Raw genomic sequence first — 23,703 nt, 5'->3', positions numbered from 1 at the left:
CTACCAAAATTAAAATTTACAGTGTTTACTATAGACATGGTATGATTTATATTATATCATACATATATAATATACAAAATTGCATTGTATGCAAGTATTATAGACTTATCCTTGCAAATCAAAGATGCTATCTAAAGAAGCAAATGCTTGACCTGGAGTCATTTGGATCACACATATGGTCCATTCTAGGTTACAATTCTCTAGACACTATTGGTTTCTCCAGCCAATGAACTATCATGCCTTAGTTGAAATTAACTCACACATGACTGTCATAAAAGAAGATGTGTTATTTTATGCTCACTGGCTAAAATATAATTTATTAATTAAATATGAATCCTGCTTTAATATCAGACTTTTCATTATGGAAAACTTCATTGAATGCAAAGTTATTTCTCGGCATAATTAAGACATATTTAACATGACTTTTATACCAGGAGTAACATTAACAACAATTTTAACTGGTTCTTCTTCCTTTGAAACTTACTTAAATAGAGACTTCCCCACCCTTCATAAAGGTTCATGTGTTAAAAGCTTAGTTTCTACCACAGTAACGTTGGGAGTGATGGGAACTATAAGAGGGAGGTTACGACATGTGTTTGTTAGCTTATTTGGAGTGTTACCTTCAGAAAGACTATTGCTCTTCTGGAGTGTATTGTCTTGAGACCAAATTGTTTTAAAAACCTTAGTCTGACTATCACCTTCACGTTTCAGATGTAATATCTTCCTCCCACACATCTTTTGCTATTTGCCACAGGACACTTACTAGAATACTAACTATGTTCTTGGATTTTCAGCCTTTATAACTATAAGCAAAATTCATCTTTTCAATTCATACATAAACTCCTCCAGGTGTTTTGTCATATAGCAAATTAAAAACACTGTCAGGGGCAATGTGGTGGCATAATAAGGTAATCCTCCACCTATGATGCCAGCATCTCATGGACACCAGTTCTAGTCTTGGCATCTCCAATTTTTATCCTGCTCACCGTTTATGGCCTGGGAAAGCAGCAGAGATGGACCAAGTCCTTGGGCACCTTATTCCACGAGGGATACTCAGAGAAGATCCTGGTTTCCAGCTTTAGACTTTTCCATCTCTCTCTGTCACTCTGATTTTTACGCAAAAGAAAGAAGTTTCTAGAAGAAACAAACTAATACACAAGCCTTTTCCAATTTAGTGTACCAAGTTAATCATAGGTATATATGCAGGTAAAGTTTATTGTATTTCATGGAGTGGGTATAGGAAGATCCATGAGCCCTCGGTAGAATAGATGTACCATATGATTCTTAGGCCAAACTACAGATATGATGGTGCGACCACAGAAATGGAAGTTTGCAAAACCGTGTTGATCAATGAGACTAGGAGTAATTTCTTGTGCTTAACATAGAATTGAAGCAACTGTGGAAACTAGGAAACCCATATTGTCAAATAAATAAATTATATTTTGGCAGCTTACATATTCAGATGACTCAGTCACTTGACACCAAGGCTTAACCTGAAGAAACTGTGAATCATTGTAATGGTTTGTATGAAATTACCCACTAGTATGAGACCTTGAAATAGAAATTATGTTTTCTAAAAAATCTTGTGTAATTTTATCAGCAAAAGTCATAAGCACTACTCTTCATGTGCTTGAGAATGTTAGGCCCTAACCCTGAGGTGTTGAAATATTGCTAAAGTATGGAAGGAATAATCCGAGCTAATAAATTTATGAAATAATGAATTAGGAAAAGTGGCAGTTTGGGAAGGTCATTGAAGATTTATTTGAGCCTGTAAATCTGACAAACGTTTCCCTCTGCAAAGCTCTTATGACTTTGTAAACTTCAAGCATATCAGACACACCATTTTTCCCACCTGAAGCTTTGCCCAAAAGTTTCCTATGATCATTTTTATGTTTTTGTCATTTCTCAAATCCAGTGCTAGAATGTTTACACTATATAAGGTCGTCCTTTGGACATATCATCTGCCTGTTGGTGCTTATCCTTTCTGTATCTGTGTATTCAACTACTTGTCTAGAGTGTACCATATTGGATTAGGGAGTGCTGTATTTACCATTATGTCTACCATCTCCAGCAGGGACCCTACCTCATGAGGAAAATCATCAAGAGAGTTAACCATCTCTACGAAAACATGTCTGTAGTGTTCTGAAATGCTAGGTTTTGGGTCTTTTGGCCTTTGATGCTTTGATCTACTACATACACAGAAACTAAACAGTGACAGAATTTTTCAGTGAAGACCTGCATCAAGCAGCTTGTCTCAACTGCCAAGTGTTTTAAATTTTTTCTAAGCAGTTCCTAGAAAGAAAATGACAACATCTGTTGACTTAATTAGGTGAGTTTAACATCACTTAGTATTCATGTACCTTAGTTTTATTCCTTGTAGAATTAAGGAATTGATTGCAGGATCTGGTAAATTCCTTTCCATTTTAAACCTCTCTTTTGTATCATCTCGCTTTCTGGACATAAATAAATCTGCTAATCCATCTTCAAGCCTTGTATACTTTCAGAGATATTTTATCTAAAGCTAATTATATGACACTAACATCGTAAAACTATGAGTTTGGTATTTGAGTGCAGCATTGAAAGAATGTAATGCAATATTCCCTGAAAAAAATGTGCACACAATGGTAATCCAAAGACTACTAAACACAGTTTCAGTGCATTTCATATTTTAAAAGCATATTTTATTTAAATAGTGTACATTACACTAAGGATTCCCTTTTATCAGCATCCTAAATCTGAATCCCAGCAAGAATAGTCTGATTTTGCTCATGTGTCTAATTCTAATTGCTTTTCATTTGTTAGTTTTTCAAATATTTTGAAGATTTGTTTTATTGGAAAGTCAGCTATACAAAGTGAAGAAGGAGGCAGAAAGAAAAAATCTTCTGTTCACCGATTCATTCCCAAAGTGGTCACAATGGCTGGAGCTGAGCCAATCCAAAGCCAGGAGCCAGGAGCTTCTTCCAGGTCTCCCACAGAGGTGCAGGGTCCCAAAGCTTTTCCCCATTCTCTACTGCTTTCCCAGGCCACAAGCAGGCAACTGAATGGGATGTAGAGCAGCCTGGACAAGAACTGGTGCCCATATGGGATCCTGGTACATGCAAGAAGAGGGCTTTATCCACTAGTCTACCACACTAGGCCCAGTTTATCAAACATTATCATATGGCTGTGAAATCATATTATTGTCTATTATATTCTTATTTATTTACCAGAGCCAAATTTTTCCAAACTTAACATTTTTCATATATACCTTGTTTGCACCAATATTAATTACATTGTTTCATTTATAATTGTCTCCTAAAACTTGCTGCTTTCATTTATTTTTCATCTATGAAAATGTTATTAAAGAAAACCAGCTATTATCATAATCTGTTGTATCTCTTAAATTCTATTTTATTCTTTTTCTTCTGAATACACATCTATATATTTAATTGCATTTGGATACATATTTTCATCATTTTGTATTATTGTTTTAATGAACATGATTTTATGACTATTTCCTAACTCTTAGCATTATAATTTTTCAATAAATTAGTACTTATTTAATCAAACTGTAAATTATTTTGTCCTATCCCTAAAGTTAGATCTTGATTGTCAATAGTTCATTTTATTTTGCATATATAAGCAAATATCTCTGTCTTTATAAACTTTTATTTGTATATGAATTAATAACTCAAGGATATTTTAATAATTGAAAACATTGGCATGTGCACATATATCTTTTTTAAAGATTTATTTATTTTTATTGGAAAGTCAGATTTACAGAGGGAAAAATCTTCCATCTGTTGGTTCACTCCCCAACTGCTGCAGTGGCTAGAGCTGCACCAATGAGAAGCCAGGAGCTTCTTCTGGGACTCCCACACAAGTGCAGGGTCCCAAGGCTTTGGACCATCCTGTAATGCTTTCCCAGGTCACAAGCAGGGAGCTGGAAGGGAAATAGAGGAGCTGGGATAGGAACCGGAGCCCCTATGGGATCCCGGTGGATGCAAGGCGAGGAATTTAGCCACTAGGCCGTGACAGGCTCATGAATATATGTGTTTCGAACTGCATAGTGACAACTTGAAAGATAAAAATATTCACATTTGAGTGAGCTATACTAAAAGTTTAAGAATTATTTATGCTGTTTTGGAAGTGATATCTCAAGTATTCTATGGGGGAAATAATTTTCAAAATGAAAACAGATTAAGTTTGATCTTACTGGTTTCAGTCATCATCAAGATGATCACTTCTAGTTTCAACAAGAATGTCTGGAACCTTTACTTTTAAGACAGCTAACACTTTATTCAGATTATAAAGGCAAGATAGTAGTATAAAGAAACTATACAGAAGTATTTTTCTTCATAAAAATATATTCGGATAGAGACAGAAAATAGCAATGTCTTGGAAAACCAAGAAAGATGAAAAGCAGATTGAAAGCACATCTCTGAAATAAAACAGAAAAAGTACTTTTTCCTTGAACAAGGTAGTGATATTAACAACTGATTTAACATGAAAACAGAACACACAGATGTAGTCTACAAAATTGCCTGGTATTTGAATGTAAGCCCTTGCCTTTCATATTTAATATTATATTACTTTTAATAGTACAAGTAATTATTTAACCTAAAATTATAGCTATACACCAGCCACATCTAATTTTAATGGATCATATATTATTTTCTATTTGAAGTACAGAGAGCATCAGTGACTGAGGGATAGGCAGAGAGAGATGAAGAGAAAGATTTCTTGCCTTCATTGGTTCTCTCTCTAAATGGCCCAAGAGCACTTCAGTCTTGGTCAATAGCATGATTGGGAGGTATCGAGCCACTTGGCCATCATCTACCTCTATCCAAGCATATGAATGGGACGTTGTATCAGAAGCAGAGATGCCAGGACTGTTGGTATGAAGCACATGAATTAAATAACTGTTCACAAAAATTTGAAATCTGAAATGATGTGCATTTGTACTAAAACCATAATTTTCATATTTTTGAAATCTTATTTCAAGTTACTTTAAATTTCACTAAGTTTTGAAGGACTTATATGCAACTAAATGTACTAGTGTTTAATATCCATAAACTTTTACTAAAATTGATTATTCAGCTGGAAGAAATGTGTATTTCATAAATTTGTTGTTACAAAACTTAAAAATATTTAAAATTTGATATTGATCATAAATATATGAGAAGCAATTTAGAGAAAACACAACCCTTAATTTTCTTGTTTAGTTAATGTTAAAGGACACATTATTTTGATTTTCTGTCTTTTTCAGTGATTAGTGATATCTTTAAATTTAGACTAGTTGAATTGTATTTCCCATATTTTAGTGTACATAGCAGACTAACCTAACTATTATGTTAAATTACATAATCTCAATTAATAAATCTGTGGTAAGGTCTAATGCTTTCAAGTCTAATCCCCATTGGATAGCAATGCTACTGTTTTCCTGGATTGCATTTTCAATACCAAGTATCTAAACAAAGTGATAATGATACTGCAAGCAGTAAAAGTGAAACTTCGTATTTTGTAGCTCTCCTATTAAAATAAAAAATAGATAATTTGTTCAGAAATCAAAACCCAATCTGATTATAGAAGCAAAATCCAGTGTGTCACACAATAACTATTAAAGTAATCAAATACCTTGGCTTAACCATGAGATTTGGTCACCTATAATGCAATTTGTTGTTTCACTGGCTCTTTTATGAACATCACTTTCATGAAACCTGAACTTAAACTAAAGCACAAAAGGAAACAGTCTGTATACTCTATTGTAAATTTTCCTCCCACAAAAGTGTTTCCAACTGCAACAGATTTAATGTTTCATAACATTTTTTGTTCTATGTAGGTGGGACTTTTTTTTTATTCTTTTACTATCTCCCTTGCAATATTTTAAAATTGCAGAGGTGGATGAAGGGACCATCTGCAACACTGGCATCCATATGGGTCTCCTTTTAAATCCTGGATGTTCCACTTCCAATCAAGCTTCCTAACTGCCTGGGAAAGCAGTATGGAATGGCTCAAGTGTCTGAGCCTCTGCACCATATTGGAAACACAGAAGAAGCTCTGAACTCTTGGCTTCAATCTGTCTTCAGATCTGCCTAGTGTAGCCTTTTGCAGAGGGAACCAGCTTATGAAAGATTCACTCTCACTCTCTCTCTCTCCCTCCCTCTTTCAAATAAATAAATAAATAAATAAATATTTATTTCAAATAAATAAATAATTTCAAAAGACTAAGGACTAGTTAGAGATTATAATCCAAACAGCTAAGGTACAGGAGTGGGCATTTGGTATAGTGGTAAAAGTGCCACTTGGGGTGTCAGTATCCCAAATCACAGTGCTTGAGTTCGAGACCTGCTCTGCTGCCATACCAGATTTTTAATAATGTACATGCTGGGAGGCAGCAGGTGGTGACTTCATTAGCTGGGTTCCAGGCACCCATGTGGAGACCAAGTTTATGTTTTTCACTCTTGGCTTAACTCTGGTAGAGCTCAGGTTGAGGCCATTGGCAAGTAAATCAACAGACAGAAGCTCAGTGCTCTCTCTTGCTCTCTTTCACTCTATCATTTTTCATCTCAGGCTTCTTTGTCTCTTGGCCTTTCTTTTTTAAAAGGATTTATTTATTTTTATTCGAAAAGCATATTTACAGAGTGAAGAGACACAGAGAAATATTGTCCATCCACTGGTTCACTCCCCAAATGGCTTCAATGGCTGAAACTGAGCCCATCTGAAGCCAGGAACCTCCTCCATGGCTCCCATGCAGGTGCAGGGTCCTAAGGCCTTGGACTGTCCTCTACTGCTTTCCCAGGACACAAGCAGGGATGGGAAGTGCAGCAGCCAAGTCACAAATCGGAGCCCATTTTGAGGGTGGTGTTTGTAGGCTGAGCATTAGGCAAAGTCATTGTGCCGAACCTCTCTGCCTTCCAATAAGCCACATAGTCTAATAAATATTTTAAAGAAAAATATTTTCTCTATATTTTAATGAATGATTGATTCTTACATGCTCTTAAATTATTTTCTGTATGGTTTTTGAAACCTTAACAATCCTATTTCAAAAATGAAATTATTGCAAAAATAAGTGGCAGCATTGTAATTGACATTGTAATATTAAATTGCTAAGTCATATTCAGCTGAACTCATGTTAACTGATAATTCACATAAACTGAAAATTATTTTGACATTTGAATTAATGTATCTTTTATTTCTCTCTAAAAATCTCATGTTGAAGAAATTGTATTATGCAGGTGAAAAGCTTTGTATTACTTTCAATAAGTTCTTGGACAAATACTAAAAATGTGAATCTTTTAAGAACACAAAATATGTTGAGAAACTAAACATGTAGTTTTCTAAATTTAAAATAAACCTTTAATGTATAAAATAGTATACTAATTAGCAAAGGGATGGAAACAACAAATAATGTAGAAGATAATTTTGAAATTAAATGGAAAAATAGGCAACATTTATGATTCAAAAGAATCAAAAAATGGAAAATCATTTGTGTAGAACGAAAAGAAAACCCATTCAACCCATTAAATTCTAAGTTTATTCTCACAAATACTGCAAACATTTCAATAATAAATTCACTTCAAAGTTACTACAAATGTTATATTTATAGACCATGTGAAGTTTTCATAGTTGTTTATATTTAGGATAATGGGCATGATAGTTTAGTATAAGATAGTGGATGTTAACTCCACTATGTAGATAGTTACATTAACTGAAAATACCCTGTAAAAAAATTAAACCAAAGACAAAAGCACATAGGAAAATTAAAAACACTCAACTGTGTGGTGTTGTTTTCAAGAAAACACTGTGATCAAAGATTAAGATGTTTTGTATTAAGGATGAAAACATGCAATTTTACCTTCCCAGGTGCATTAGCAAAATGCTGTATCAGAAGCCATGTAACCAGGACTTGAACCAGTGCCCTACTATGGGTACTGATGTGGCAAAGTATTACACATGCTCAAAGAAGTCAGATTCTGAGTTACAGCCAAACAACAGACTGCCATCTCATCAATGGAAATAGCTAGAATGTAATCATTTTCTCATTTCAGTTTTCTAAACCCCATTTTCCACAGGATAATATAAAGAGATTCTGCTGACACCCGTACATGTAGTGGACAGGATCATTAGAGTAGAGTAGCCCTGAGCTAAGGCAATTGGAATCTTTAATAATAGACAATAAGCACCCTTTCCCTTTGCCCTAGATGAGGCTCACCTCTCTAAATTCCAAATTCCTTAAATACAAAAAATATATTGAAATGGTAAGTTGAAGTAAAGATGATAAATACCACTATTCTAACATGTGGAATATGTGAAATATGCAGTGCTTAATTATTTCTCAACATTACCTACTCTTCATTTCCATAATGTATTGGCTTCCTGAAAATTTTCATTATTATACTGAATTCAGTCAAATTAATGTTATGACAAGCAAATCAAATCTGTTTTTTGGTCACATAGATTTTAATCAAATTCTGTAACAACAGGACACCAAACATAAAGATGACGGCAATCCACACAGTTAATATTAACAATGCCGGGCTTGGCAGCGTGGCCTAGTGGCTAAGGTCCTTGCCTTGATCCCATATGGTCGCTGGTTCTAATCCCGGCAGCTCCACTTCCTCTCTATCTCTCCTCCTCTCAGTATATCTGACTTTGTAATAAAAGTAAAAATAAATCTTTAAAAAAAAAAAAAAAAATATTAACCATGCCAATTAGGGCTCCCAACTTGATTGATTTGACAAGATTTTTTAAATTTCATAGCCTTGGGAAATCTAGGGCTTCTCCTCCTGAAATTCCTGTATCACAGTTTCCACCAGGCCTTAAGCATTAGTACAGGTACAATAAAATGGCTTAGTGATTACGTAACTTCTACCTTAATCTTCAAAGAGGAAATCTAAGGCAACTTTATCATTTATAAAAATCCTATCCAGTGATTTAGAATGATTTGACTGCCTTACAAGTTCCAAATGATTCTATTTTAAACAGGATGAGTCTAACAGCTCTCACTATGATACAAGTTATACTTTTATTTCTGTTTTTAGGACACAAATTAGTGACTAACTTCCATGCAAGAAGCAAAGTGACTGGAGGGCAAACCTTCAGATGGGCTGATCTATTTTGGGCTCCTATTCAGTTTGGAAAACTGATTCTTCTTTGGAACGAACTGCCTGAATCTGGTCATTGTACATGATCCATCCTGTGTGACCATGTCAGGTGATATTCCTCTGCCCCAGGAAATAGTTAGATGGAGAACGAATAAATGGAGTAGAAAAATGCAAACGAAATATTCACAGACTTTTTAGAATGGAAGGTAAGGAGAGCTGGGGATAATTCCTTGCTGTTTTGGTAGACTTATATCTACTTCTTAGGATATGGGCACTCAAATCATGGTCAGTTTTCTGGCCGAAATTTCCCAGCATTCAGCATTTAAACTTAAAATAGTGACAGTATTTGCTAGAGGTGCATCTGTACATCTTCCTTCCTAAAGAAAAACTCCAAGGGAAGTTTAGAAAGAAAGAAATCATTGATGCTCTTCGCTACTCTCTGTATATCCAGTGGAGATGAATTTGTTTTCTTCCTGGTATTTAGATTGTTCTTCCTTAGTTATCATAATAGCTATGCCATCGTCTGTAATTCCACTTTTTCACTATCATCCTATACTCACATTTGAGTTATGGTATACATTTAAAAATTATAGGCACTTATATTCCTCATTTTATCTGTATGGGTCACAGTAGGAGGAATAGACAAGCAATAAACTCAACAAAAATAAATTTCTAATGTACAGTCTTGCCAGTCAAATAGGAGAATCTACATTGCCGAACCAAAATGTATTTTAGTCTACTAAGAATTCTTTTTATACCAGACTGATGTTCAGAATGCCTAATAATCAGGGTAGCCTGGAGTTTTCCTGTTAAGGAACAAAAGAAACCCCATGCTCAGTAATGATCTTTGAATAATCTTAATTACTAAGAGTTGGTCTACATGATCCATTATCTCTGTTGTTTTGGTCATTATCCAGCAAACAGTCAGCATGAGGTGATCTCTCTGTTAAATGACCTTTGCAATAAAGGGTACACTATTGTCTAATTGAAAATGTTCTATGCAGCCAAGGGCACAATAGGAATTAATTTCAAGCACTACAATATCAGGGTGGGAATCCATTGATTGGTCAGTAGTGGTGAAATAACCAACAACCCTGAGAAGAGGTCAGAAATTCAATGTGGTCAATTTGCATTCAATGGAGCACATTTTACCTATGAAACATAGTCTTTCTCAGTATAAAATGAATCACTTTTGGCAAGAGTCACACATGAAGCAATAATAGCCTTGTATCAGAAACAAGGTCATTCATTTTGTGTTCAGTGCACGGTGCTGGAGGTGGTACAATGTGTAGTACAATAATGTATCTAGTTTGAAGTGGTATTTAACTTGAGTGGCATAGGCTTAATCAGCAACTTGATTTCAGTTGGTCTCACTTGAGTTAAATATATTCTTCTGTTTATAGCCATGCTGTTTCCAAGTTCATTGCTTCAATTTTTAACATGTTAAGTTTGTGATTTTCTAAGCACCATAGTAAATATCTAGGCCACTGAAAATAGACCAAGGGTATTGATTTTAAAATGTTCATCAAAGGGAACATTGATGAGAATAAAGATAATTGTCTTAAGCTCTCTCAAATGAATATAGAGACTTTATTTATTTTTATTTTTGCAATCTAGTGTTGACTATAAAAAACCTATATTCAATTAATGGATACCACTGGGTGCCAGATAGCTGAACTGTTGGTGATTCAGGTCAGTGAAACTTTATGTATTGTAAACCCAGCTTAGCCATTGGTTTCCTTCAGGTAGTTGATAGACCTTTCTCTAAAGGGTGTCCAGCCATCTTTTCATATAAAGTCAAATATTTTCTGGGGCCAGAATAGATTTATTCTTGAATATGTCATTTCCATTTACCAATGAGATTTATGGGGACTTCCCACCTTGCTCACTTTTGAATCTTCTTTCCTGTTCTATTACTGTAATATCAGATAAGGGAGTCACAAGGCTTCAAGAAATCAAATTTTTAGCTTCAGCAATTGCTTAGCAGCAATCAAACATGTGTCCTACAGCTAGCATCCACCATGGGTATCTGGTAAGTCCAAGTCCTAAAAGTTGTTTCCAACTGGATTTCTGTGTCCTTTTGCCAGAGGTAAACTTGCAACTCAACACAAATTTTAACTCCAAAGGTTCTAAAGATACCCAATATTATTATGAAAGAGCTTAATATTTAACTTTGTAGACCACATAAAGGTTACCCTACTGATATGGGTGGGATCTTTCCATTAATAGAAAACCAGAATAAAACAAAAGGCCAACACTGTTGAAAAGTAGGAGTCCCCTCTTTTTTGTCTGTTTCTAGCTGGAATATCAGTTTTTGACTTAGGCCTCAAAACTTAACATTGAGTTTTCTGGTGTCTTGATCTTGCTGGTCTGTGGACTAGACATACACTATTGGCTGTTTTGGTTTCTCTCTCACTTTATTCTCTTTCTATATAATATCTATCTATCTATCTATCTATCTATCTATCTATCTATCTATCTATCTATCTCTGCCTGTCTCTCTCTCTCACACACACTCTCACTCTAACTATTGGTCTTACTCCTGCTTTCCCTGAGTGAATCTCTATGCTGAGAAAAGGTCATTTTAGGATATGTTAAGAAGGTAATCATTTGCAGGATAGAAAAACAACACTACACAAAACAAAACAAAAAAAACTTACTTGAAACCCAATTCTTCAGGAATCTTGGTCTTGGACTTCCTGCTCTCCAGAACTTGGAGTAAATTAACTTTGATTGTAATCCCAAAAAGTCACTAATGCTTTATGAGGGCTGCCTAAACAGACCCATGAACTTACAATATGTGTTATTGTTAATGCAACAATCATTATACAACTGTCCAAGAGACCCAACAGTACAGGAACCTTTTAGATTTTCTTCCCCAGGGTGGGCCTTGCCTAGATTCTGTGAGATTAATTCAGGGTCTCTCTGCCCACAAATGGCTGAAAAGTGTGTTGTTAGCTTGTACCTAACAGAGCTATACAATATTGACTTCTTGCTCCATTTGAGTTCTTAAAATATTCAAAGGATATTCAAACTAATGGATAAAATGAGTATAATTTGTTAAACCTTTGAAGTCCACAGAACAGCCTTTTCAGTCAGAAAGAAATGCTCAGTTCCTCACCCAGATGTACGGACTAAGTATCAGTGTTTTAACAACACCATATGATTAGTATTAACACTTCAGTATGGAAAGCAGTGATTGACATTCATGTCCAGCAGAAAGACATGGAGGGTAGAGAGACCTTTTATGACCTAGGAATGGTAAATGCTTAACATCTTGCCATGCGGAAAAAACACAAAAGGCTATTTTTTAAAAATGTTCTGATTTCCCTTTGAAATTTGCTATTGGAGTAAATACCAGTCATGTAGTCGATTTCAAGGTTTCAAGGCTCTGAACTGACTGCAGACCCATAGCTATCTGTAAGTCACTTAACTATAATGTTTGCTTTTTATTTGTAGATCTGAATAATATTTATCTAACAAAATTATTTATGCCAATAAACATTTTATGAAATTGAACTGTAATCTGTTAAAGTATTGTTTTCATTTGAAATTTTCCACCAAATTATGACCCTTTTGAGATCCCTATTAAGTATTTTCTAACTCCAAGTACTTACGCAAAACCTTAATCTTGATGTTAAACATATATTTTGAAAAGCCTAAGTAGATAGAACTGAGTCATTTTTTTTAGTGTTAATTCACTGTTTTTCAGTTTATGAGTGTCACTTTCTTGAGTTTTCACACCTGTCCCAAATTTTTCCTTTACCAAGTTATTAAATGTTGGAACACTCAAATGATTTACTGCTTAATATTCAATGTCTTATGAATTAATCTACACAAAATTAATCTCTCACCAAAGAGTTATGCAATCTTTTCCCGAGGAAGTCCTTTTCTTTGGTTTTCAGGACAGTGTCAGAATCTGTACTGCTCTCTTTTACCAAAGGAGATGAGAGAATTGTAGGAGCATTGCGTCTGGCAATTTTATAGTGTTGTAAAGCAGTGCAATTAAATTTTGAGATGTTCCCACAAAGCTTTGAAAGCCTTGAAGAAGAAGGGATTTTATCATAGGGGTTTTAGCATTGTGAGGCAAGCCTTTGAAAGTCAGAGTTTCGTAAAAAGCAATAAACCCTAGCCTATTTCCTTCCTACACCTGAGTCCTGATTTATAGAGGTAACTACTTCCAACCATTTGAACTGTGTATATGTAAATTAATAATGTTATTTCTTGATTATTTAAACCTGTAAACATTACCTAAAGAAATGGATTATATCAACTTTTTAGTGATAAATTTTAGCTATCATTTCCTATGTAGTAAATTGTTCTACAATGTAGAGGCTTGTTATAACAATCCCTTATATTCTCCTAATCTCTGTTTTGGGAATATGAGTCCAATTTAGTGCTGTGATTTCATCTGAAGACTGATTTAAAAGAGAAAACAATCTCAAACTTAAAACCAAATCATGGAAAATAATAACATAACATAAAACATGGCAGAAGGTATCAGATAATAGCAAGTTAGAAAAAGACTGCAAGAGATTCCAACTGTCATGCTCTCTCCATTTCTCATTTGCCCAGAAATCAGGGGCTGTGTTGCTAAATTGTCATGTGGAGTGACTTTCACATTAAGAAACAGAGGGAGGTCTCTAACAAATATCCAGTAAGGATACCTCAACCTGACAGCCTGCAAAAAACTTAATTGTTCCATGCCATTTTTATTGGTACAACTACAGTATTTTTACATGAATAAAGGTATAGTCTGACATAGTGATAATGATGTGATAAGATTGCCAGCTGTTCCGTTTTAGTTACATACGCACAGTAGTGCATTTTCTTCGCTGTCTACATTTACAACTAGCACAAAGACTATCTTCCCTGGCGTGAAATGCAGCCAAGTTTCTTGTGACAGTAATCTGGTCAATGGATTAAGCAGAAGTGCAATAACAGAGTTTTTAGAAATACATCTCAGAAGTCTATTTGCCCTAGTTTCCCTCTCTTCATCTTTTCTGTTGCTTGGAACACACGTCTTGTTGATATAATCAATTGTGAATAAGGAGAATGTTGTTCATTTTCTGAAAAGCGGAGAGCAAATATTCGAATTAAATATTGATTCTGATAACTTTAGCATAAAATAGTTTTGACTAAAGAATTATTATGAGCTATTACTGCAGATTGCATGGGAGTTGGGAAGGCAAGGTTGCTAGAGAATGTTTTAGGAATCTAATACGACAGTATCATAGTATCCAGGGGAATGGGAAGTAATCATAGCTGAGACTGGATGGTTAAAACTGTGAAAGTATTAGCATTCAAAATGCATTTTGATTAAATATTTGCTAGTAAGTTAGAACACACAAAAAGTGAAGCTATTTTAAAAATTGCAATGAAAAATATGAACTGAATAATATAAACTATTCAACAGATGTCATCCAAATACTAAAATTGAAGCCAAAAATTCAGAAATCACATAGGTATTTAAGATTTCTTTAAGACATTGCCATTGTCACTGTTTGACATACATCTATTACATACACAGGAATACATGAAGTAATAGTGGGTTGCTTACATCTAATTCTTAATGTGATCATGCACAATAGTGGATTTTATTTATCAATTTCAAATGGATTTTGGGTATAAATGATTTTTTTTTACTTAACCAACGAAAAGATACATATTAAAATTTTAAGTATATCTCCATGACATTTTAGTCATGAGATAAATGTAGTTCATGGTGTTTGTAAAGAGCCAATAATGAAGTGACATACATGGCTTATTGAGAAAATATAAACCTGCAGTGTCTAACAGTTAACAAACATATTTGCCCTATTATGAAAATTATACCAACTTGACTCAAGAGAGAAAACTGGAATAATATCGGGTCAAAACTAAAGAAATTTTAAAATAAATGCAATATAATTTAATAATCTTGGATAATAATTCCTAAAATTAACTTAAAAATGAGTAGCATTTGAAACTACATACAAATGGATGTTTTTGAAAGCACAAAAAATAAATTCACAAAATTGGTGACAAAAATTCTCATTTACAGTTTGAAAAGGTTATTATCTCTCAAGATAACATATTCTTTTTAATACCTCAAATTTTTCTCTAAATATAATCAGGAAAAAATTGTAAAGTTGTGTTGTTTTTACACAAAAATAATCATCCAAAAAATGGATACTGTCTTCTCAAATGAATTCATATCTGAGATATTTAATGGTAAAGTTCTGTTTAAATTACATCAGTTTCATCTTATTTTTCTTAGATAGTTACCAAGAAAATCCTTATGTCAAGTTTGCTTGTCCATAAGTCAATAATATTTCTAATGATTAGAATAGTATTAGCAATCAATTTAATGGAGGCAGTTTTTCACATACTCTTGAACTTTAAGTACATTTTTAATTTATGTATTTTACAAATTTAATACCAAAGAAAACAGTGGCCTATTTACCCTATAGATTATCAAGTTTCAGATCATTTTATTTGACTTTTAGCATTAAATATATTTTATTATATTCAGTATGTCTCATATTTCTTTCAGCCTAATCAATGTTTTCCTTTGGCTTTTGATATTCCAAAGTTTTTCTCTGCATAGTTCGATAATATTCTATTATGGCTTCATAAATTATATATTTTTATTTTCAAATTTTTATTAGTTTGATTTTCTACTATATATTGTGCTAAGTGTGTGAGGAAATCTATTCAACTTTCATATAAATGATAGCCTTTATAAAATTTTAAAATAATGCAAAAAGATCAAATAAGTGATTGAATTTGGTAATAAATATAGACCGAGAAATCATAGTGAACTACATTACTGCACATGAAGTACAACAAACACCCATTAGCATAAAATGTACGAGAAGAAAAGAAATGGCACTCATTTTCAGAATGTATTTTCAAGATATCCAAGTATGTGTAGATTCCTATAGTGCTGATAATAATAGGACCATATATGGCTGACAAAGTATTGAAATTTCTAGATTCCATCCACTCATTTTGGCAAGCTTCCTATAGTAATACCTAATGAAAGTTTCTATTTGGAATTTTAAAATATTGGTGAAAATCACTCGTGTTGTGGAAGATCACTGTAAATGTGTATTGGGAAGCAATTCTCCGTGTTACTTTACATCCTGTGAGCTGAATTACTAACTCTTTTTGCACAGCAGCAGTATGTGTGCATTATCTACCACCAGGACAAGGGGCAGGTTTGCTTACTACCTATCGTAAAGCATTCTGGTACCCTAACACTGGAATTTTTCATTCCTGTACAACCTACCATGTACGGGGGGGTGTCTCTTAGCCATTTCCAGTCTCTGTATGAATGAGGCTCTGAGAAAACAAACACTTTCTTGATACTTTTAGTGTTTCTGTTGCTATATCAAAGAAAGCTCCTCATCCCTGACTTGGTAGCGTTGTGTATTCTGTTCTGTTCATGTGCACCTGACCATCAAACTGTGTCAAGATAACTCGTTAACTTTCAATAAGATAAAAATCTAAGAAGTTTTGCAGTTCTTGATAATATGCATGTAAAGAAAGCTATGAAATACATTTAAAAATGTCAATAGTTTTTGGATTTTTGTTACCTGGATAATATTTTCATTTTAAAGCAACATGCCTGCAATAATACACCATTTTAATTTGTGTATCATTATCACTTGAGAATCTGGGTGTGATCTCTTCTAGACACAATGTCTGTGAAAGGGCATTTGTTCTTTCATCTGGGTCCCTTAGAATATTGCTTTTGTGGTTCCGATTTATTCACAAGTATCTTCAGCTAATTCCCACGTATGCTTTCAGCACACCTCTTCTGAGCTTCATTTCAGTCGCTAGCACTGACCTGCACATGAAGAGCTGACAGTTCTGGGCAGGTGATTTTCTTAACTTTTGTGAGTGTTTTGATCTTTCTGATTACAAGAACATTGCACACCTGGGTGCATGTGTTAACGTGTCAATTCTCTTGGTTCGAACTGTAAATGGATATGCGTATGACAATGTTGAGATTTCTGTGTTATCCTTCCTAAAGATGGGATTGCTTAACGTTTTCAGTCCAAATAATGTGGGCAACCTATTTCATGCTATTTTCTTATTTTAAACAATCTTCCAGAAAATACAAATAATATCAGTGTTCCCTCTTATAAAAATAGATTTTCACAATGGTTATGTGTGTGTGTGACATGGCCATATTTCATAAATGTACAGCAACAGAAAAAATACCAGGTAACTGCTTACATGGAAAAAATTATTTCTAATTTACTTTTCTATAATATTCCACAGTAGAATCAAATGCTGAACCAGTGCTTTCTGAATTAACTTACTAAATTTTGATGAGAGGAAAAATGAACATTTTGCAAATTAATTTCTGAATCAGGTTCATAGTATGGTTCCAGCCTTTAATTTTATACTAGTAAACATAACAACCATCATATTATATAGATTTTGTGTGAACAGCAAAATTATCTGAAATTGTTACAAATTACTGTGCTAATTAGAGAAGTGTGAATATAATGTTCTAAGCAGAACAGATGGATTGCACAAAGATTAGTCATTTAAATAACAATATTTAATATCTATGACTATTTTATAAATCAGTGCGAACAGTGGCTGAAAAAAGACCTTAAACAAATGATTTATAATTCATTGTTAGATCAATAAGTCTTCAGAATTTATAGAGTTTATATTAGTAGATATTTAAATATTTTTTATAGTAAGGTCAGTTAAATTTTTGATCATTACAATGTTTTATATAGTTTTATGTTGGAAAAGCAATGTAAAATCTGTGCTGGTGCTTGGCACAATGAAATCACTTGATAAATTGTAATAACTAGTGATGTTGGCAACAAAGCTATTATATCTTCAAATTAAAATGTAAAAATTAAGTATTAATAGCAAATTTCCTAAAAGTAAGCATTTTTATCCGGTGTATGATTTAATTACTTATATACATCCACAATATTTTGACATAATATTCGCCTTGTGTTTGAAGCGGCTTAGAAGATTATTCTTACCTATTTTATAAATTTTTATTTATCATTTATTTCAAAGATAGAGAGGGAGAAATCTTTTGCTAATATTTACTTCCTGAACATCTGCAGAACTCAGGGCTGAGCCAGGCCTAATATAGGAGCCTGGAACTCAATGAGAGCACCAAGGTGATTGGCAAGGACCCAAGAACTTGGGAAATCACCTGTTGCCTCCCAGGGTGCACACAACCAGGAAGCTGGAATCAGGAGCAGAGCTGGGATTCAATCTCAGGAATTCTGTGTTCTAATTATTATGTCAAATACTCACTTAAGTACTTACATATTTTATACGTGTCCCTATCAGTTGCAATGTGCAACTGATATTTTCAGAGATTATTCATTATTATCCCAGATACTAAGATAATCATTACATATAATATTTGCTTACATTTAATAAAGATATTGAATATTATTGCATATATATAATATATATAAAACACTGTACATCACATTATTTACACTTTGCCAAAGTCACTGAATCAATCAAAAAGAGTGAGCATTGAACTTCAGGAAATTTTTTCATCATTCTTAAAATAAAATATATTCTAACAATTTACTTGTCTACTTAAAAAGTTCCAATGTACAATTTAATTTTTTTCTGTTTTGCCAACATTGAGAATATATTTATGTGCACATGTATTCTCAGACTATTTTATTTCCACAGTAAATGGTTCTCCAAGCAATAAGATTCTGTAATAAAATATTAATTAGTAAGAATTAGTCATGTATTTTTTCCAGTAAAATGTGTAAGAGCCAAAATATATTTTGTATTTTCTTTAGCCAATCCTTTGTTACCATTCATTCTAGAGAAAACAGATGTTATCAGTTGTTTGCCCTGATCAAAATGTTCTACCCATAATCAGAGATGTGTGGAGGAAGAAGGTAGCAGAGGTAGGAGACTTCTTGTCCATCAGCCTTAAAAAGCCCAGAAAAATCATCTGTTGTGGCCCTGCGAAGAACACCATAGGCAGGCCTCGACATTTAATAACTGGAAAAGTTGGTTGAATTTTTAAGCTGATAATTTTATTTATTCTACAAATGATATAAATATCCATGTGGCATCTGGCAGAAAAAAAGATTCCCTACCATGTTAGTGGGGGAAATTAGAGCAATTACTTGTCTGAGAGTGATTCAGTAAACCACTTGTAGCTCTGAGAGGTGGGGCCTATTCACAAAGGGCAGAGAACTCCAGAGTCTTTGAGTAGCCCTGACTGAAAGACAGAAAGAAACCATGATCTCCAATCTACAATTGTAAGAAACCAGATCCTGCTAATATGCAGAATATGCTGGAAAGTCTGTATATTTTTTTCCCAGAGTCTTCAGATAAAAGCTCCATCTGATAATATTTTTATTATTTATTTATTTTTTGACTCAGACTAAAGAAATCAGCAGAATAACTACAACTTCTCACTCATGGAACTATGAAATAGCATACTTTGACTGAGTTGCTGAATATTGGCAATTTGTTACTGCAGGAATAGAAAAGTATATTCAGTATCTGAAAGCTCTGCAACATGGTGGCTAGTACCAATCTGCTACTGCAACCTTGATGCCTAGTATCATGTTTAGCATAAGTCCTCTGAAACATACCTTTATATGTCATGAAAATATATAAATTCATTTTCTACAAAGTAGAAAAGGGTGGGAACAATTTAATGTTGCAGAAAATGTAGAAAGAAATTAAGCATTGCATGTGTAAAAACAAAGGAAAGTTATAAAAACATTTTAGTATGAATTCTTTGAAATTGACAGCCAAACTAGAAAACATGTCAGCATCATAATTCACCTTCCATGTTACTACATTTTTAATACACTTTGTAATTTCTTTCAGAGTAAGCTACCCTAAAATAGCTTTATATGTTTATGAACAGAGAAAGATTTTCTATTGATGAACCCTAAGTAGAAAGTTAATGAATTATTTACTCCTTCAATATTGCAAAAATTACACTAAAGGCTAATCCTTTTGTGTTGGTAGTGCATTAAACTATGAATTAACTTGCCACCACTAAAAGTGTATAAGCACCTTAGTAAATAATCATTATTGTTATCACAGTCAAAGAACGTATGTCTTTGAACTTGTTCTTTACTGTTAGACAAATAACAGTTAAGAATTGCACTAGGTAGAAAATAGTGTTGAGTACTGCATATGTTATCATTTATGATACAGAGCAATGAACATTTTTAACCAACTGGTATATGAGTTTTTCTTAGTGAAAAATAGCAGTGAAAAAAATTTCAATCTTTCCCCAAAGCAAAATATTATACTGTAACGATTCTGTTTTATAGAGATTTTTAATTGTCTAACATGCTGTTTATACATGCATTTTTATTGTGTGATTCATTAAATATCTGCCCCTACAACATTTGTGTTTGTCTTTATGACAACACTATTAGTGACTGATGAATTCTGGCAGTATGGTCCTGTGTAGGTGAATTGAAATATGAAATATTTCCATAGATGAGTGGGGAGGTGTCTTTCTTAAACTAAGTAAATATTTTATTTCTACAATCATGTAGGAAAGAAATTATAAATCCATGATTTTTATCTGAAACACATAGGGACAGATTTTATTACATCAGAAGTTTTCACTTTTAAGAAACAAATAAAATTTCTGTGCTTTTTAACACCCTCTGGAGAGCTTGGGGTACCACTCAATTATTAAGCACATGTTCCTCTGTGGTTTAGAGATCATGGCTTTGTCATGTTGAAAAAAGCTGATATAGAAATGGAAGATGTCAATTACTGTATTTTTTCTGGTATTTTTTTCTTTTTGATTTTAACTTCATGAAAAAGAAAGATTGTTGGTTCTTTCTGGCAGATTGACCCAGCAGAGGATGAGTAGGTAGTATGCCCAAATTATGATCTGATTCATTATTCAAGGGCATTTCCTATGTCTAGGAGCAATAATATGACGCATTCAAGTCTACTAGTTCTATCATTTTTATATGAAAATTACTAAGTCATGGATCTCTGGACTAAGACTTGAAATAATCAGATGAACAGTGTTTCTCTTAATCATGATTCTTATCCATTTGTGTGTTTGAAAAACTCTTGTTAACTAGCTTGAACTGTGCAATGGTTTCTTTCATAATAGCATCACTTACCTTCATAATACACTTTAAACCCATGTGCACTAACTGCAAAATCGCTGGTCAAACGTAGTGAGAACACAGATTTGGTACTTGTCACGGGTGGTGGCAGATGGAATCCTGTTAACCTACAGACGAAAAGAAAAATAGTCACTTTACGTCTTGAAGATTAAAAGAGATGCAGAGTTATCTATCAAATATTTAAGCTTTGCTTTAGTATGTACTAATGTATCAGTGACTTGTGATTAGAAGCCATTTATCAAGAGATTACTACCTGTGTACATATGTACAGATTTATGCACAACATTTATCATATCTATTAAACGGATCATGTATATTAAAATATTAATGACTAAGGACTACTTGGTACTAGCTTCTGTTCACTGGTTGAGTTGTACTAATGCACTAAGCAGTTTCAACATAATTTTTTTTTGTATTCTGAGGAAAATTGTTAGTTAAGTGAAAACAAGCAAATAATTATTTTAGTTCTACCTAGGGAATTTTTTGGATCTGCTGACTCCTGAAAATGTCTCAGGGTCTTCAGAGAACCATGGACAATTTTATGAGAACTGTGGCCATGAAAGTATCCAGAGATTAAGTATACAATCATGATACTGTTAGTGGATACTTGGTTTGTTCATATTTTTAAATGTCTTTCCATCAGTATTCTTTAATACGATACAGTGCCCTAATTCTACATCAGTGTCTCTAAAGAATATAAGCATGTAAAATTTCAGACTTTCTTCTTTTGTTTAATAAACTACATCCTACGGGGAAATTAATAAAACTATATTGCAAATTCCTTTATGATTTCCTTCCATACATTTTCTGTATGAATTTATCCCTTCTGTCTGCTGATTCACTCCACAAATGGCTGCAACAGCCAAAGCTGAGCCTATCTGAAGCCAGAAGCCAGGAGCTTCCTCCTGGTCTCCCACTCAGGTGCAGGGTCCCAAGACTGGGTCATACTAGGCCACAAGCAGGGAGCTGGATGGGAAGTGGAGCAGCCAGGATATGAACTGGTTCCCATATGGGATCCTGGTTCATGCAAGTCGAGGACTTCAGCCACTAGGCTACCATGTCAGGCCTAAAAGGTATATATTCTAAACTTATTTTCACATGAAAATTGTCTGCATTTGCACATTTCCCTATTTTATAAATATTTTGAGATGAACTTGCATTAGTTCATGGCCATTGTTTTGAGAATATCTTCACATCTGACGTGGTAGTACAAACTGTTACATATTTACTTCTTTTAATTTTCCAATTAAAGTGTTTAAATATATCCCACTACCCCTTTTGCCTATTCCCCCATATTATATCCTAATAATGCTCTAATCCTGGAAGCACCGTTTCCTATCCAGCTTCCTGCTTGTGGCCTGGGTCAGCAGTCAATAACTGCCCAAAGCCTTGGGACCCAGAGCCTAAGTGGGAGACTTGGACGAGGCTCCTGGCTCCTGGCTTTGGATCGGCGCAGCTCCCGCCATTGCAGCCACTTGGGGAGTGAATCAGCTAAGGGAATATCTTCCTCTCTGTCTCTTCTCCTCTTCATGTAGCTGACTTTCCAAAAAAAAGCTATAATTTTGAATTAAAAGATGAATACATTACTTATTGCTTATAATGAGATGGAGAGAAAATTAGACATGGAAGCAGAAAGGCAGTGAGAAGGTAGGGTGAAAGGTTAAAAAAAAAGGAGACAGAGGTTAAGGCAAAGAGAGACAACAGAGAGTGAAATTTAAAATGCAAGTGGTAGGATGGTAAGGTGGCAGGGTAGGCCATTAGCCTTGTGGCTGACATGTGTATTAGCTGATCTGATTTCAACACTAGATGTTGGTCCTATTTCCAGCCACCTCATAATGGGCACACTGGGAAGCAGTGGCAATGCCTCAGGGGACTGGCTTCCTGCCTCCCACCTGGGAGAATAGGAGTTTGTTACTAACTCCTAGCTGTAACCTTTGCTCAGCCCCAGCCATTACAGAACCCTTGAGGAAGTAACAGATGGGAGTGCTCTCTCACACTCTCTCTAGCTCTGATTCTGCCTCTAAAATGAATATTCTTAAGTTAAAGTGTACTTGACTAATGTTAAATAAGAAAATTTGTGTGGAATGGGCTCATGTATTTTTGAAACCTAAGATATAGGTACCAAACATATTTCTTTTTGCTGTGACTCAAAACTCATTGCCCTTTCCTCTTCAGTTTGTGGCTTGCTAAAACAAATTGTATTATAACACCAGCATTCTCACAGTGACTTAGATATGAATTATCTTACAATGTTATTTAAGCTCAACAGTTCATAAAAAAGAAGTCCAAGAATATATAGGGAATTTTCTGCTGAAACAAGCTATTAACCTATTTAATCTTAAAGTGAACAGTAAGACCACAAGTACAAGATGATATTTAAAGTAATGGGTGTTCTGTGAGAATAAATCATGCATGCCCTATTGATATTGGGTACATGAAGCACAGCACAGTAATTCATGCTTATGTCAAAGTGTCAGTAGTAGTGATGT

The 23,703-nt window shown here is 34.1% G+C and overlaps 1 protein-coding gene across 1 annotated transcript in view; it reads right to left on the bottom strand.

Annotated features, from left to right (window-relative positions):
- The window catches only part of CSMD3 (CUB and Sushi multiple domains 3), an 878,998-nt gene that overhangs the window by 728,860 nt on the left and 126,435 nt on the right, over window positions 1–23,703 (bottom strand). The window contains exon 3 of the mRNA XM_058668892.1: window positions 21,209–21,321. Coding sequence (XP_058524875.1) covers window positions 21,209–21,321 — 113 coding nt within the window. The remainder of the gene's footprint in view (window positions 1–21,208; window positions 21,322–23,703) is intronic.

This window comes from Ochotona princeps, chromosome 9, assembly GCF_030435755.1.
Source record: "Ochotona princeps isolate mOchPri1 chromosome 9, mOchPri1.hap1, whole genome shotgun sequence".
Taxonomy (NCBI): Eukaryota; Metazoa; Chordata; class Mammalia; order Lagomorpha; family Ochotonidae; genus Ochotona; species Ochotona princeps.
Note: the sequence above shows the minus strand (reverse complement) of the source record. Positions and strands in the feature narration are given on the sequence as shown.